At 48.6% G+C, this 16,407-nt stretch overlaps 2 protein-coding genes across 4 annotated transcripts; one reads left to right on the forward strand and one right to left on the reverse strand.

Moving 5' to 3' along the window:
• The first annotated feature begins 759 nt into the window (after window positions 1–759).
• tefb (TEF transcription factor, PAR bZIP family member b) lies at window positions 760–6,378 on the forward strand. The gene is made up of 4 exons (XM_056406991.1): window positions 760–927; window positions 1,593–2,144; window positions 2,587–2,789; window positions 2,895–6,378. The coding sequence occupies exons 1-4, from the start codon at window positions 786–788 to the stop codon at window positions 3,108–3,110; spliced, it is 1,113 nt and encodes a 370-aa protein (XP_056262966.1). The 5' UTR covers window positions 760–785; the 3' UTR covers window positions 3,111–6,378.
• Window positions 6,379–7,376: 998 nt separating this feature from the next.
• LOC130189138 (protein Tob2) lies at window positions 7,377–15,195 on the reverse strand. 3 transcript variants are annotated; one of them, XM_056407822.1, is made up of 3 exons: window positions 14,933–15,195; window positions 12,217–12,292; window positions 7,377–12,095 (listed from the first exon to the last, which is right to left on the reverse strand). In XM_056407822.1, the coding sequence occupies exon 3, from the start codon at window positions 12,070–12,072 to the stop codon at window positions 10,861–10,863; it is 1,212 nt and encodes a 403-aa protein (XP_056263797.1). In that variant the 5' UTR covers window positions 12,073–12,095; window positions 12,217–12,292; window positions 14,933–15,195; the 3' UTR covers window positions 7,377–10,860. The 3 variants fall into 3 exon arrangements, with proteins under 3 accessions (XP_056263797.1, XP_056263796.1, XP_056263795.1); XM_056407821.1 differs by having other exon boundaries at window positions 14,929–15,195; XM_056407820.1 differs by lacking the exon at window positions 14,933–15,195 and having other exon boundaries at window positions 12,217–13,588.
• Window positions 15,196–16,407: the final 1,212 nt, after the last annotated feature.

Raw genomic sequence — 16,407 nt, forward strand, 5'->3', positions numbered from 1 at the left:
GTGCCCGCTCCGGCTCACCTTAGCCCGCACGTGCTAAGTATCTGGAGCCGCGCCCCCCGACAGAATGTACTTTCACGTGAGGACGGTAGGGGCGGGGGCACGTGTTCCGCCACGAGTGTGCGCGCAGAGGGGGGTGTAATGACAACAACAGTATTCGCACGAGCACACTGCGTCGTGTTTTTTTGTGTAGGGTCTATCGAGAGTCTCCGTGGGTGCAGGCGCGCAGTTTAATACGTGGACATGTGTATCATTTAGATGGACGCCGCCCGATACTCTCACCAGTATAGTGACTCTTCCCACTTAAAAATGCATGCTGGTTTTCTACACGAGACCGGACGTTCCGCACCCTGTGCCATATACCGTCAATAATAAGAGACGGTACAGTCTGTACGTAATGGCTCTTCATTTTGACAATTGGTGGCCAATGAGAAGTCTTGGACCACAATACAGACGCTATGTGCAATCACAAGTCTGTGGTCAACATGGACCGCGCTGACAGCCAATCAGCTTCTAGTATTCTACGAGGGGGGCGGGTCGCTTGGCTCATGAATATCCAACAAGCGCGCTCGGTGGGGACGGAGAACAAGGGGCTTGTTTTTTAGTGTTGTGTTTTCTTTTTGGGCATCATAAACGCGTTGACAACAATAAGCCCGAGACGCAGCAATAGCGTGAGAGGAAGAGACACTCTGCGGTCCGTTTGTTGCTGTCGCTTCCCGGTAAAGGAGGCAGCCCCCCCCCCCCCGGTGCAGTCCAGGACGCGCTCCGCTCTGAGTTGAGCAGGGACCATGCCTGGCAAAGCCGCGGTGACAGTGGCGCTTCAGTCCGGCGATAAGGTCGCTCCCACGGCTCCGCGCAAGTCCTTTCCTTTTGTTTTGAAGAAGATCATGGACATCCCCCCTCCCAACATCCTGGAGGAAGGAGACGACGGTGAGAGCGAAGCGGCAGAAGGAGCGCTCGGTTTGTTTCCGTCATGTTTATCGACACTACGCGCGTAAACGTTATTCGTCCAAAAATGCGCGTAATTCTCCAAATCGACTCCTCGGGCCGTTAACTGTATTTCTATAAAGCGAAGACCGGTCATCGGGCTGTGGCGGACACGCCGTATGCTGCACGGAGCCGGGGTCTCCTCCGAGGCAGCGAGGAAACGAGAAAAGAACCCAAAGTTCCAGCTCCGCTCTGCTGCTGCTCGAGCGGCGCACGCGGGCTGGGAGGATAATATCTGCCACAAGACATGGTTGACTTCCATTAGACGCATTGGTCCGGTTGGTACCGGGTGTGTTTGTGTGCTGGTGCACGTGTGCACCGAGCATGGCCGTTATGTTTCTGGTTTCCCAAAAGCCTCGTTCTGTATTTTATTAAATGGTCTCACTTTCCAACTCTAACAGGATTTTTTGGGTTGAAACCCCCCCTTTTTTGGTCAGTTGTCACATTACCACTCCCCTCCCTCCCCCTTCCTCATCCTATCTGCTTGTTATCTCTCACTCTCTCTCTCCCCCCCCCCCCCCCTGTGTGTGCTCCTGTCTGAGACTCTCTGACACCCATGATGTCATATTTCACTCACATTAAGCACCGATGTCTTGTCTTGTCTGCAGAAATCGAGAAAGAGAAGCTGTGCTCCTCTGAGGATGGGGAGGGGGGCGGGGCTGGAGCAGCCAGTGCTGGTGCAGGTTCAAGAGGAGGAGGAGGAGGCGGTGGAGGGGTATCCGCCTCCTTAACCCCAGCCATTTGGGACAAGACCATTCTCTACGATGGGGAGACGTTCCACCTGGAGTACATGGACCTGGATGAGTTCCTCCTGGAGAACGGGATCCCTGTGACTCTGGAGGAGGAGGAGCTACAGAAGACTCTGGCCTTGGCGGGATTCAAAGGCAAATTTTTCCCCAAGGTTACTCCTACATTGTCCACAACTACTGTTTCTACTATTACTGCTGCTGCTGCCGTCGCACCTGACCACGCCTCAGCGTCCCCTCCGTCTATCGCTGTCCCCTCTATGGTCACCTCTGATCCAGAGGAAGCGGTGACAGTCACTATGTTACTATCAGCTAAGCTGGAGGAGGAGGAGGAGGAGGAGGAAGAAGATGAAGAAGAAGAAAAGGAATCTTTGTCTGTGGAGGCAAAAGCAGAAGTGGAGGAGAAGAAAACAGGTGAGAAATATAGGTTTATTATATTATTTTGGATATACAACTCATGAGATTTAAGACAACTCGGACTCAGATTCTTCGTCTTTTCTGTTACTTTTTTAGTTAAAATTCCCCATTACTAACTGGCTGAGTCATTTTTGGAAACAACATTTCTTAAATTCTATATCTCGAAGCTGAATACGTGTGCTTTTTTGTTTCAGCTGTTTGAAGCTGTCGTCGTCTGCCCTCTGCGGCAACATGAACTATTACTGCACATTTAGACACACAGACATTCCCTGACCTTTGAGCCCGCGCTTTGGCTTTTAAAATGTTTGGCAACTGGCCAGCACGACAAATCATCACATTACCTGTTGACCATCATGCGTGAGAGGGATGACCAACTCTCCCAATCGCTGACGATTTGCATTCGAACACAACATCTGCTCTGGTTCCTCTGCCTCCGCAGAGCGTAGCACCCCCTCTCCCGTCGACCCAGAGGCCATCGAGGTCGACATCAACTTCCAGCCGGATCCCACTGACCTGGTCCTGTCCAGTGTGCCGGGGGGAGAGCTGTTCAACCCGCGCAAACACAAGTTCTCTGACGAGGAGCTGAAGCCGCAGCCGATGATCAAGAAGGCCAAGAAGGTGTTTGTCCCCGATGAGCAGAAGGTAACTCCAACACCACGTGGAGCCTAATGAGGATCTAAGAACTTTTAATAGTGTAAAAAAAAATACTACATGCTGTTCTGTCGGTTTCATTCACCTCCCCCCCAGGATGACAAGTACTGGTCCAGGAGAAAGAAGAACAACGTGGCGGCGAAGCGGTCTCGGGACGCGCGGCGGCTGAAGGAGAACCAGATCACGGTGCGCGCCTCCTTCCTGGAGCGGGAGAACGCGGCGCTGCGCCAGCAGGTGGCCGAGATGCGTAAGGACTGCGGCCGCTGCAAGAACGTGCTGTCCCGATACGAGGCGAAGTACGGGCCGCTGTAGAGAACTCGTATCGCAACCCCCCCCCACCCCGCCCCTCAAAAAGAACCCCCCCCCATCCCCCTTTGCAGATTTTCAACTCTGACCCAAACCACCAAGGGGAGTCTAAATTTGCACTGTTGCCTTCACTGACCTCCAGCAGCCACGTCGAGCTCACTGGATGCACACTGGCAGGCGGTGAGGCCTGATGGGAGGGCGGTCACAGGGAGGCCCACGGAGAGCGCCTGGCTCCTCCACTCGGGAGAGAAGGGGACGATAGAGGTCAAACACATGGAAAGTCTGATGCGCCCCGAGCCGTTTTTTAAAGAAAATTCAGGAAATGCGCAAAAACCAGACTGGTACAAAAGAGTCACCGGCTTTTAAATGCCAAACACGCGTCCGTTTTTATCACTGCAGAGCACTTCTTCTTCTTCTTCTTCTTGGACCAAAGCATGAGTCAGTCAGAAGTCCAGTATTTAGTCCGGGGCCCTCCGGCCCGCCCCTCACATTCCCTTGTGTTGAAACTCGTGTTTATGTCTGTGATTCCTTCCAAAATACTCAACGGGAGCTGGTGAACTCGCGGCAGGGAGGGAGAGGAGCTGACGAAGGCTCAAGAGAGGTGCAGAAGGCAGATTCACGGTGGTACTTCCAGCTCGCCGGCGGAGGAGAGAAGGGCAAGAGGCGCTTAGCGGTTAGTTAGTGAGGTTCAGTCACAGTTCTTCGCACATACAAAACAAACCCGCTTGTACATATAGTCGCCTCCCCGCGCCGCGGAGATCGGTGCGTGCGTCGGCGTGTAATCCACTCGTGCACTTTTCACGAGGCTCATGGCGGCGGCCGACATCTTCCCGATGTACCTCCACCACGGGAGACGGAGCAGCTTCTAAAGGGCGGGAAACAGGCATGACCTTCAATTTGAAAGCTACTGTGATCTAGTTTCCTTTTCTACTCACCTCAGATCAGCTTCCGGAGCCTCACACAGGATGTTCTAAAACAAATATTTTATTTATTTTTATTCCAGAAGAAAGACTTTGGGTTTCCATAGAAGATGACTATATTTTACAAATGAAGACTGAGTTCATATTTTTTCGCAGGTAACTTCTGAAGGCAGTTGCCCTCACTGGTGGAGGGGTATGTTGATGCGGAGGGATGTTTATTTCACTGCGCACTGCAGATAGAGGGCGCTAGAGCTACACCTACTCATGGTGGGATGGCCGGATTGAGCTCATAAGAAAGGGAAAAACAAAAGATGGATCCAGTCCCACAGTCGACTGCTTCTAAACCGTGTAAATAAATGATTGTCTCATGGTCTTTATTTCCCAAGACAGGAATTCTGACTTTCTTTATTAACCTCGTACTATTCCTCATATTTGCCAAATAGTCAATGAGTGCTGTATTTATTCTGATGGTAATAAGGCATCTGTTGGTGGTGATGTACAACAATACGTGGGATGATTCTATTTCCTTCGAGGAAACGACACTTCTAATGAAACCAATGCAGGGAAATCAATGGGTAAACTGTGTTTTTTTGGATGTTTGTTTTTAAAACTAGATTTATATATCGTTTTATCGGATGGCTGCCCCTCCCCCTCTATATACATACAGCATGTGTTTGAACACACAAAGAACAAGGCTCACTCTTGTTTACCTCATTCAGCATTTCCTATTTTGAATGTTGAAAAGTTTAGCAGGGCTACACAATGGCAGAAGTTGAAGCAGAAAGCACATTTTTAAAAAAGCAGCTTAGTTCCATTTGGCAAAACTTTGAGTTTTCTTCTTCTTTTTTGCTAAACCGAGTCTGTTAGCTAGTAAATAAAACGACAGGCTGTTACGGGACTTCATATCTCAAGTGTCTTCGGCTGACCGGTCGGCTTGTGCTCATAATCGCAGTGAATCTCGGAAAGTAAATAAGTGTGGCAATAATACTCTGTTATGTGATGCTCGTTTTAATTCCTTGATGTCTGTAGCCTACAGTTGTTATGATGTACTTAATAGAAATGCCCCAAAGTCGTCTGTGCTTCCAGTTCAGATCCTCCGTCGTCTATAGGACCCTAATGCATGAAGCCAGTAAACATGTCTGTTATTTTCTTGAATATTTTTACACCAAGTGTTCTTATGTCTGCGAATCATTACTGAAAACTCTGTTTTGGGATGGCTAGGTCGATGGTCTCTTGTACAGCGGTCAAAAGAAAAAGTGTAACATCTTTGCTATAACGTTATGTGTTTATGACTTGTTCGCATAATAGTGCCATAAATCCCCGCGCAGCCAGAGCTTGACCTTGGGGCGAACATCAGCTTAAGACGGCATCTTTTAATCACTGTGTTGATTGTTGTTTATTCACTGAGCATCTATAAGACGCATCAGGTCGTGCTCTTCTCGGTGGATTTTGTGTTCGTTCCAGTTTCCTGGGAGGCATTTCTTCGCGACGTGTTTTTTATGTTGCGTTGACATTCAAACTTTGGCTACATTATGCTGTTTATACATCAATTTGGTTGATGAATGCAAACTCGTAGTTGTTTTTGAACTACATTCAAATGTACTGCACCGGGCAGTCGAGTCTTTTAGATTCAGAAGACAGAAGTCAAGCTTGTTCATAGAGCTGCTTACACTCTGTAGGAATTTCTTCTCTTTTGTTTGTTTGTTTTGTTGATGCAAAGCACCTCACGGGGGTTTAAGTTCTCTTCGTGCCAAACGGGACCACCAGTAGGAGAGGAAGATAATGACTCCAGTGGTTTAAGTCTGCGGCTGTGTGTCTCCACCTACAGACACACAGTAATAGCTGCTGCACTATTAGAACCACTGTGCGCCCCCTGGTGGCCATGAATGTTACAACAGCCAGTTTCACCTTTTTGCTCTTCGTTTTCAAAATTTAGCTTTTAAGTATGAATACACGTCTTCAAATAATACCATGAAGGTGACAGACGTCAAATACAAAAAGTATTTGAATTGTTGTAATACTTTCCCAACCAGTGGCCCAAGTGTTAAAGTGCCAATGCTTTCTTTGCATGTCGGTGGTGCAAATGAGCCGCGATACACCTGTAAGGTCCAAACTGCCATTTCCACTTCCAGCCTGAAGCTGTTGCCAATGACGACGTCCTCGTCTGCTATTCAAAGCTACAATACTAACTTAAGTATCTGGGTTTTTTCCTTTTTGCTCTTTTTATATAAACATGTTTTTGTTTCGGTGTTTTTGTATCGTCCTAAATATGTGTTAGATACATGCAACGGCGGTACTACGGTCTACCTGTATCTCGTGTGTCATGCGTTGAAATAAATGGGCACTGAATGACATGTGGGCTCCTTGTGTGACCTTGCCACCCAGCTGCAGCCGCTCTAATGGGAGACAAAGGAAGCATGGCTAACAAAGGGGAGAATAGATGAAGACGTATTCCTCATCCTCGATGCACATGTACACACGTGATCGTGTTTCCCTCTGCTGCTGCCGCCCCCCCATTGCATTGCCTTGGTCCTGCAGCTCATCAGTATTCCAGAGGAGGCGCAGATGTTGCGTAACGATCACATCGACACACTGAGGGGGGAGAGGAGCAGCGTTGCGTAACAGCAGCAGCCTCAAAGACCAGCGGGATGGGCGTGTGAGTTTGGAGAGAGGGAAGCAAGGGAGGGGCTCTGGGAATTGGGAGAAGGAGGTGTGTGTGTGGAGGTGGGGGGGGTGTAAGAGGAACAAGGAGAGGAAGAGAGTAGGTGATGAGAAAGATGGAGGGGCGAGAAGAGAGGGAGGGATGGGCGGGGGTGGAGGACAATGGGGGAAGCAAGGACAGAGAAAGATAGAGAACAGGGGATGCAGTTGAAAACATGTGAGGGGAGGGAGAGGAGGGAGCTGGGATGCAGTGAGTGGGCGATGAAGAGGAGCCGAGGAGGAGCCCACAGCCCTGCATGTTAATGTCACACCACGGCATGTTACTATGGAGAGGCTGCCCAGCGCGAGCCAACCTCACGGGCGCGTGAGGGGGAGAGACGGACTGGGCTGCCGGATGATGATGACTGAAGTAATATCTGTTGGGATGGGTCCAGCTGACGTGGGAGGGGTGGTGAGCAATCTGGCGCCTCACGATTTGGAGGATTTCATCTGTGCTTTGAATTATTGATCAAACGCCACTCGAGTTGGTTTACTGCAATGAGAGCTCCACTCGCCGTGGCGTTTGATCTGCAGGAATGTTCAAACCCCACCCAGTGTACGACACACCGAGAGGTGAGCGAAGGGGGGGGGGGGCATCTGTCACCGAGCTGGTCACAATGAGGATGAGACGCAATCAGCTTCTTTTCCATGCTTCTTTTTGCCAATCTGTTTTCTTTTTATTACAAAACTTAAAAAAAGAATCCGATACAATAAGAAACTGCAGTAGTAACTCCCCATTCCCTGGGGTGGGGTGGGGAGGGAGGGGGAAGAGGCAGCACAGAAAACAGGTCATTGCATTTCAGTCGTGAAAAGATTCATTACACATCTACAGGGTGTACAGATCAGATACAAAATAGGAAAAATAATAAAATACAGGCAGGAAAAGAAAGCACTATATTTATACATTTGAACTTTTAATTATATCTATATTAATCTTAAATGTTAAACTTTGACATAGAAAATAAACTTCTTTTATGACAATGAAATATTCCAAAGTGCAAAATAAAACGCACACGTCGATATAAGCAAAAGGACATCGGAATACAAAATTCTTCTTCATTGATGTTCAACCCTGATCGTGGGATGGCCTGCGTTTTTTAAAGAAATTTGCGGCGCATTTACAAAAAAATTAAAAATAAACCCACGGCTAAAGTGTTCTTTTCAAGTGTAAAACAAACCAGCGTTCACTCTTAAAGATGCCGGGGCCAAACGGCTTTTACAGCCATCACTCACGTCCTCAGATTCAACAACCCACTAATCTGAGAAATATGGAACAAAAGAAAGAAAAGTCGTAACTTGTGACTTTTCGTGTCATGCAAAAATTCTCGTTAAATCCACAAAAGAGGAGTAGCAGTTTCCTCATTTTTCCCCCGCAGGCCATCTCAACCAGGGTTGAGTAACAGATCACATTTACAGCACATTCATTTCCTTCATCCTTCTGAACCTGCTGTAACACTGTCGTCCTAAAAGAGATATATACTGGATTAATTTTAGTTCATACATTTTTTAAATTATTATTCCCAAGTGCAGAGAGGTAGAAACCCCTTGAATCCTTCAGGGTAATTTAAATTATGGCATTACATTGCACTGGAGAGGGGTGAGTCTGGGATATGGCTGTAGTGTCAGGGCCAAAGGGCCCAGGCTCGTGGGAGAAGAGACCCCACTCACAAAACAACGAGGGGGGCTACGCAATATGAGGGGGGCCAAATACAGCCGGGTTTCTACTTTAGTAGCCCAGATGAAAACGGGAGAGTTATTCAGTATCGTTGGTGTGAAATAGTTTTTTAAACCCTCCCTAAAAAGAAAACACGACCCAGTGATGGACAATTATTCAGGGGGGAAAACAAATATATATATAAGTGGTTGACCACAATATGCAGCGCATTCACATTAAAAAAAAGAAATTAAAAAAAGGGTTAAATGGACATTGCACTGAAAAAGATTTTTGGTTTAAATGTACTACCGGTAGGAGTAGTGTCGCCCGGCCGCCCCGGGAGCAGAAGAAGAACTAAAAAGTGATATCAGCCATCCCGTCGTACACGACCCCACTGTAAACATTCACATCTTAAGCTTCAAATCCAACTTGAAGAACGAATACATTTACCCGTCTTATTAGACAAATGCTGCACAAGGTACAATACACATTCAATACTTTATTCTGTACATCTTTATTTTCGTCTGTTTGCATATATATTCACGTTATTTACTGGAAAAATAACCTCCGCATGTAAGAAACTAAACAAAGAATCCAAACTTAAGAACTTTGTATATACACATATTCCTGGACTTGTCACGTCTTACTCATACAAATGTTAAGTCAGCATTTTTGCAAAAAAACAAAATCAGAAATAAATTGCAAAACATAAAACTATAAATCTTTCCCCTCATGCGGTGTACCTCTGCACCCACTCCCCCTTGGAGAACAAAACCACCCAAATAAATGTTCATGCATATGAGAAGATGTCACATTGCAAAAACCAGCGTGCGCACAAGTCAAGGGTCCTTGTGGGTCATCGTATACAACAGCGACTTGAAAACATTCAAGTGAACCGACGAGACTCACTGCACCTCCTCACAGGCGGGATGCACTTGAAATACAAATTAAGCTCCCGTTCCAATCTCTGAAGCGTTTCATGAGATGTTCCAGTTTCAAAACAGAGGGCAAAAGGGGAAAACGGTGTAAATGTGCTCGCGGCGCCTCGGGGAGCCCAGTAATAAAGTGCTGGACGGCTCAAAATGGACATCTGAGAGTTACACTTCCCTGCAGTGACTCACCGACAATCACGTGGACACGGCTGGTAAACAAACCGCCGTCAGAAACGGCGGCCTTCCAGAGATCGGACGAGCCATCGGGTAGAGCGACAAAAAGCAACGGCGGAGCAGTGAAGAAACATTCACGTCTTTGTTCACATAACTGGGAGGAGGGAGGTGTGTGTGTGTGTGTGTGTGTGTGTGTGTGTGGCGCAACCTGAACCGTACGGTTCTGGTTCCCCATCGTCGATGGCCACAGAAGAATCCCGAGAGGAGGGAGAGAAGAGTGTGAGCCTTTAGCTTCAACACAATTCAAGCTCACCAGAAACGTGTTCTGGGTTTCAAAGTGCCGCTCCGAGCCGACAGAACCCTCAAGTCCCTCTCCCCCTCTCCCCCTCTCCCACTCCTGCAGCGGAAAACCTCTCCTTCAGTCAAAGTTATGCTAAGCCATTGATCACAATCCCTATTGCTGCAAAACAAACACACACATGTGTGTACGTGTGTGTGTGTGTGGGTGTGTGTGTATTTCAATGCATGTTTGAAACCATAACTTTCATCCCAGTCTGTGTGATTGAGGTATCAGCACATCGTCGCCATCCTAAAATACAAATATTTACTCGTCTTCCCACTTTCACCAAGGTCTCCCTGACCTTCGGCTGCAGCCAACAGATACAACCCCCCCCCCACTGCTCTCACTTCGTTTAAACTCGTGTCATGTTCTCATTCCAGCTGACGATAAACGCCCCACGACGACAACAACAACAGTGTCAAAATGTGCGTGCGGGCCCACCGTACAAACAACGGGTCGCTCCATCACGCCGAGCCACAACAAAACAGAGCACGACGACACACACACACACACACACACGGAGCAAAGCCCCCCTGTATTTGTGGCAAGTCGGGCAGAGCAGATTGCAGAGCAAAGTGCTGAGCTCCTCCTCAGCCGTCGATCCCTGCAGGACTCGGCACGGTCCCGTCTCACAGCGTGACAGCGCAGCGCAAAGATGGAGCGACACTGGAGGACCAACAAGTCGAGGGTCAAAAAAAGAAAGAAAAAAAAAGTCCCTCACATTGACATACTACACCAAAAAAAGCGTGTCTATGACTCGGTAGAAAGGACCCCCCCCCCCTCCCCCTCCTACCCACTCCTGTCAAAGCAAACGCACAGACTGTGACGAGGAACAGCAACGGACTACAGGGCGGGGTTGGCGGGGGGGGTGATGGAGGAACAAAACCAATCACAATAATTACTCAGTGTACGGGTATTTTAAATCTTTGTGGTTTTAAACTTGTATTAGTAACACTTTCTTAGAAAAAACTGAAAAGATCTGGAGCATCATTGTCCAAACCCGCCTCCCCCGCCATCGGCCGTCACAAAGCGAGGCCTAGTTGGCCAGCACGACGGGCTGGAAGGACTGGCTGGGGTACTGCAGGTTGTAGCTTCCTAAACCTTCGACAAATGGCGGCTTCTCCATGTAGGGGATTCCTCCGCCGCCGATGACGCCCACACTCGGGGCAGGGGGGGGGCTGGAGAACGGGTCAAAGGAGGGATGGGTGTCCAGACCGTGGGGCGGTTGGAACGGGCTGGCGAGCGGCTGCATGGGCTGGGCGTCGGCGTCGAAGTAGAGGGGGCCCGGGGATCCTGGGTAGACAAACTCTTTGGCGTTGGGGGAGAGCTGGCTGGCGACGGGACCGCCGAGGGAGTGCAAGGAGAGCGACAGCGGTTTGTGCTTGAGCAGCTCCGGCGCGGCGGCGGCGGTCGGAGAGCGGGCGAGCATCCTCTGGGCGGGCGGTACGATGGCGGCGCCGGCGCTCGCCGCCGGCCCGGCCCCGCTGCACTTCTTCATCTTGGTCGAGCCAAATTTAGTGGCGGCGAAGCTGGCGGTGGTGAACGTGATGGGCTGGGGACGGGCGGCGGGAAGAGCGGCGGGCGGCGGCTGCTGGGCGGAGAGGTAGGGCAGCCCCCCGCTGGGGGGGGACGGGGTGGAGGCGTTCGAAGAATGGCCCGCGGCGTCGGTGGGCGTGCCGGAGCTCGGGTAGCCGAAGAGCCCCGGGCCGGACTGGGCCGGCGGCGGCGTGGGGGAGCTGGACAGCGACGGCATGAGGGCGGGAGACGCCTGGCTTCCAATCGGCACAAACACCTGAGCGTCCGGGTTGAAGCCCAGACTCCTGGCCGCCTCCTCCGCCTCGGCTTCGCCTTGACCCTCTCCGATCGCCCCCTCGGGCCCCTCGCCGTCGAGGCCCGGGGGGTCCTCCAGGTAGAGAACCTTCACGGACCCTTTCTCCCCGATCTGGTAGGACACCTCGTACGGGTCGATCCACACGCTGAGCTCTGCGGGAACATTGGCGCACACTTCCTCCGTGTCCAGTCCGCTCCTCTTGGCGGCCAACTCCACCACGGGGTCCCTCGGGGCTCCCAGGTGAATGCAGCGGAAGGCGGAGCCCCTGAGAGGCGCTTCGGGGTACCAGTGGCCCTCAAAACGAGACATCAGTATCCTCTCCAGCTCCTCGCCAAACAGGTCCGCTCGGCGCCGAGGCAGCTTGTTGTACAGGTAGGACACGATGAAGTTGAGGGCGACCTTCACCTCCAGATGCATGGCTGCACCAGGTGAGCCCCGACCTGGTAACAGAGTGACGAAGAGGAGGCCGAGCGTGAGGCAAAGCGACTGACAAGGAGCGTTCCCCTCGGGCTTATTGTAAAGTGTACGATTCTTTTAGTGTCACCATGGTAACAAAGGCACCTTGAAGGCGGGGAAGCCGGGCGCAGGCTGTCCTTTGTCGTCGTGAATATGCAACGATGTTGTTGTTGGGTTCCAACTGTGGAGAAGAAGAGGAAAAAAAACAGAAGAACGCCGTCATTTCAAATGGAAAGAACCGGAGGAATATTTTAAAGGACAGCTGAAGAAAAGATGGAGCAAAAACAAAAAGGGGGCAGGAGAGGGTTACGTGTTTTTAACATATACCAGATCTTTCATATCAAACGCCATTTGAGAGTCGCCAATAATCAAAATGTTTCAAACATTTAAAAACAAACGCTGCTGATCGAAGCCCTTTCGATCACAATAAACAGAAACAAGCGAGATCCTGGTGGAGCGGTTTGGGAAATGTATTAGTGAAGTGGGACACTTCATTGATTGACATCATTATTTGAACGACACTCTCAAGCCTCCATTTAGGTCATTGCTCTGATTAAAGCAAGGAATATTCACATCTGCAGGTATGTGTCAGTAAGTGTGGAAAAAAAGAGACACATTGTTCTGAAGTGCTTATCCAGCCGTCATAACTAGATTCAGCTCAGCAAGGCCTTCAGGGAACTTTGAGACGGGATAGCAGCAACGCTGTATATCTGTTACATGTGTAGTGAGGGGGATCAGAGTCACGAAGTCTACATGTGGTACATTTAGTTTTTTTGCGAGCAAATTAACTGACACCACCGATAATCTTGTTCATTCACACGCAGCATGTATACACGCTTAATGTTTTGGCGTCATCGGCTGCAGGATGTACCGACAGATGCAACAGATGCCGTGTTGTGGGCTTCATAAATCCTTCATAATCTGAATCCGATCCCACGGAGTGCCTCCTGCTTAATACTTTAACACACACACACACAGACACACACACACACACACACAGGGGGCCTTCATCACCACGCAGAGTCACACCGAAGGAAAGATTACACGCCAGCAGAACAAAAACAATCAAACACACAAGACTCACAAAAGAAAGAGGTGTTAAATGGCAGGGCAGTTGGTCAGAACACCATTTCCCACCATGCAATGCGTGCAATAACCCCCTCCCCCCATAGGCACGCCCACACACACACACTTCACTTCCCTGCCAGATGGGGCTTCGGCAGCTAAGATTAGGAAGACGCCTCTGATTAAAAGACAATTCTAATGTTATTACAGATGAAGCTGCTGGGTGCTGCGCTGTGGGAGCGGCGGCTCAAGACCAGATTTACATTCACCCTGTCGCGTGCAAAAAGGTGACATTGAAGGCAAAGATGGGGGTCGGTTGGAATGGGCTATAAATAGGGCCCCATTTTGCATCATCTGTGGTGCGAATTCATCTCCAGCACCAGAGTTAGAAATGAGGAGAAGTTACTGTAGAGAGAAGGATCTATGAGCACAGGAGACCCCCTCCTCCCCGCCCCCCACCACTCACCTGCAACCGCAATCATGAGAAAAACAACAACCTTGTGCACACACACACACACATGGCTAAGCTACCTACAGCAGCATTTATCTCATTATAAAAAGGCAGCAGGATACACAAGATGTCCAATGTCATCCAATGACATGAAAGGAACGGCTCAGTGAATAGGTGCACGTGTGCTGCGTTGAGAGTGCAGTATATGCTCTAAAATCACAGAACGCAGCTTGAAATGTTTCATTTTAAAAGAAGAATCTCTCATGTTCAAAACATCACAAACCCCCTCTGCTGTGCTCGTGTTTGTATTCTCCACCTGCAGGTTTGGGACACAGCTCGAAGTAGCTAGATTCTTGTTGTTGCGGGTTCACAGCAACAGCAACATCTATCCTGCTATTTTTGTTTACATACTCATTATCAGAGCTAGAGAAGTGTGGCGCTGGGTGCTGCACAGCATCCACTGCCTGAAGCACATCTACTCCGAGCTTACAAGTAGCACAAGCTAATAGATGCACAGCAGATGGCCCAAAGCAAAAGAAAGGGCCTTAAGAAAGATTCAAAGTGAGGGTTAAACAAAACACATGGAGGCCTGACTGCTGGTCATCGTACACACACAACCTTAACATGACAGCACATGATATTATCAGGATTGTTCCTTTGCTTAAAATAAAAAGGCCCTGCACTTCAATTGGCTCCCATTACAACTTTAAACAGATATTTAAAAACTATAGGGGAATATGTTGCACATCTATGCCAAACAATAGAGGTAAATATGCAAAGGTGGGTGGGTGGGGGGGGGGGGGGTTGAGATTGGAGAAATGGTCATCCAGGTCTGCATGTTTGTGTGCGTGTGTGTGTGTGGGTGGGGGGGGGGGGCACGTGGGCAGAAAGGGCACCGGGTCAGCCGACATCCCCGTACCAAATTGTCCCTGTAAAATAAATGAGAAGGCTAATTAAGTGGGGGAGCATCCTAACGACCAGTGTGTGTGTGCGAGCTGAACAAATCAGAGCCTCTCCTCGGCATAAACAACACATCTAACATTAAATAAACACCCGCAACAGCTGCACAGCGCGCGAGAGGGTCACTCCGGCTCATATACATAACGGGCTGAAACGAAAACAAAAAGAGGAGCCTTTCAATCAACGGCTGACACCAGTGCAGTCATTCATTCGAGTCGAGAGGCATTTAGCCAAGCCAGAGGACGTCAACACGCAGCAGCACGCCGCCGACAGACAACACGCCTCGTATTTTAATAACGCCGTTTTACATCAAGTGGACCGGCTGACATGGAGTCACTCACCCACCGTCACGGACGCGCTAGCTTGACTCGTACTCCTGCGTTTCTGTGTGTAATTCCCGTGTGTTGTCTCGGATTTCAAGGTGGAGGTGTCGATGCCGACCACCGGCTGTCTTCCACCGGGTAGCAGTTGGAGTCCTTCACTGCCGACCCGATTCTCAAATGGCCACGGGCTTCCACAGTGTGTCTCCCGCTGACAGTTTGCATGGAGGGTCCAGGGAAACTTTACTGTTTGACAACCCGGCGTATTTATACAGGGTAACTCGCCCACACGTCGGTGACGGCAGGGACTACTTTCTTCATATTATAGTAGCTGCTGGTTTATTATTCCACATAACGGCATTGATGCAATATGTTCCCCTGTCAACAGACCGTTAATTATATATATATATCTATCTATAGATATGCACATTACCTATGTTAATATCAACCAGCGGACAATAACAACAACAATATCAACAACAATACAATAAAAAGTTAACTCTTCCCTCACTTATCAGTTCCTAGAGAAGATGTCAATTTCTAGTCATCCTAAAAAAAAGCGACGCAAAACAAATCTGAAAATGAGGCCGTTTCATCTCGATGTTTACTTTGCGGGCTCTAGTTTATTTGGCGGAGGGTTACTTGGAGTTTTCTGCGGTGCTGAACAATTTGCTAAAAATACAAGCGGTGATAGCAACAGAGTCTCCATTGGCTGAGATGGAGGAGGACCCGCCGATTATTGGGCTGCATCGTCCACTTAGCAGCTGAGGAGACCTGGCTTTTACCAGGGGCTTGTGGGAAATGGTGTTATTATCACTCAATGGCATGGGGTTGTGAGAGTGTTAAATTATAAGAAGTGCATTTGGGTATTTGAAAGTATTGAGTGATGGATTAGAGGTAGATAGTATTACCTAAATAGTAGACGTTTGACAATGACACCAATGAATGGAACACATGGTACAAAGTGAGCCTTTAACGGGGCTCAAATATTACCAAATATATTTTCACATTTGCTTATTGTTGTGTTATGCGTTCATGTGGTTAGTGTCTAATATTACATTAAACTATGAAAATATTGTAATATTCATATACTATTATGTGATATAATGCTATTAATTATATTATATTATAAATGTGGGGTAGTTTCAGTGGTGGAAGAAGTATTGAGAACTTTACTTAAGAAAAGAAGCAATACTCTGTAGGCTGTAAATTCTAAAACTGACTGTATGGGATAAAACGACAACATCCTCCTCTGAAATGAAGTAGGAGTATAAAGTAACACATCATACTAGTTTTGACTTGTGGCTTGTTTGTCTGCCTAGTCTATACATGTGTGAAAAAGATTATATATAAATTATAGATGTTTTGCAGCTTACTCACACTGACATATATAAGTGTATACACTTAATAGAGAGATCAGAGAAAGACTGGGAAGAAGATACAACTGGTGTTATTGTCTCATCACTATGTGTATGGAATGATAGCCAAACATTATTGTTA

The sequence above is a fragment of the Pseudoliparis swirei genome, chromosome 23 (genome assembly GCF_029220125.1).
Source record: "Pseudoliparis swirei isolate HS2019 ecotype Mariana Trench chromosome 23, NWPU_hadal_v1, whole genome shotgun sequence".
NCBI classification, from domain to species: Eukaryota; Metazoa; Chordata; class Actinopteri; order Perciformes; family Liparidae; genus Pseudoliparis; species Pseudoliparis swirei.

Excerpts from the sequence above, each read along its gene's own strand:
- tefb (XM_056406991.1), top strand. The coding sequence starts at position 786 with ATGCCTGGCAAAGCCGCGGTGACAGTGGCGCTTCAGTCCGGCGATAAG. Across the intron at positions 928-1,592 it reads CCTGGAGGAAGGAGACGACG|AAATCGAGAAAGAGAAGCTG; the intron begins GTGAGAGCGAAG and ends TCTTGTCTGCAG. Across the intron at positions 2,145-2,586 it reads AGTGGAGGAGAAGAAAACAG|AGCGTAGCACCCCCTCTCCC; the intron begins GTGAGAAATATA and ends CTGCCTCCGCAG.
- LOC130189138 (XM_056407820.1), bottom strand. The coding sequence starts at position 12,334 with ATGACGGCGTTCTTCTGTTTTTTTTCCTCTTCTTCTCCACAGTTGGAA. Across the intron at positions 12,096-12,216 it reads CCGGCTTCCCCGCCTTCAAG|GTCGGGGCTCACCTGGTGCA; the intron begins GTGCCTTTGTTA and ends CTCTGTTACCAG.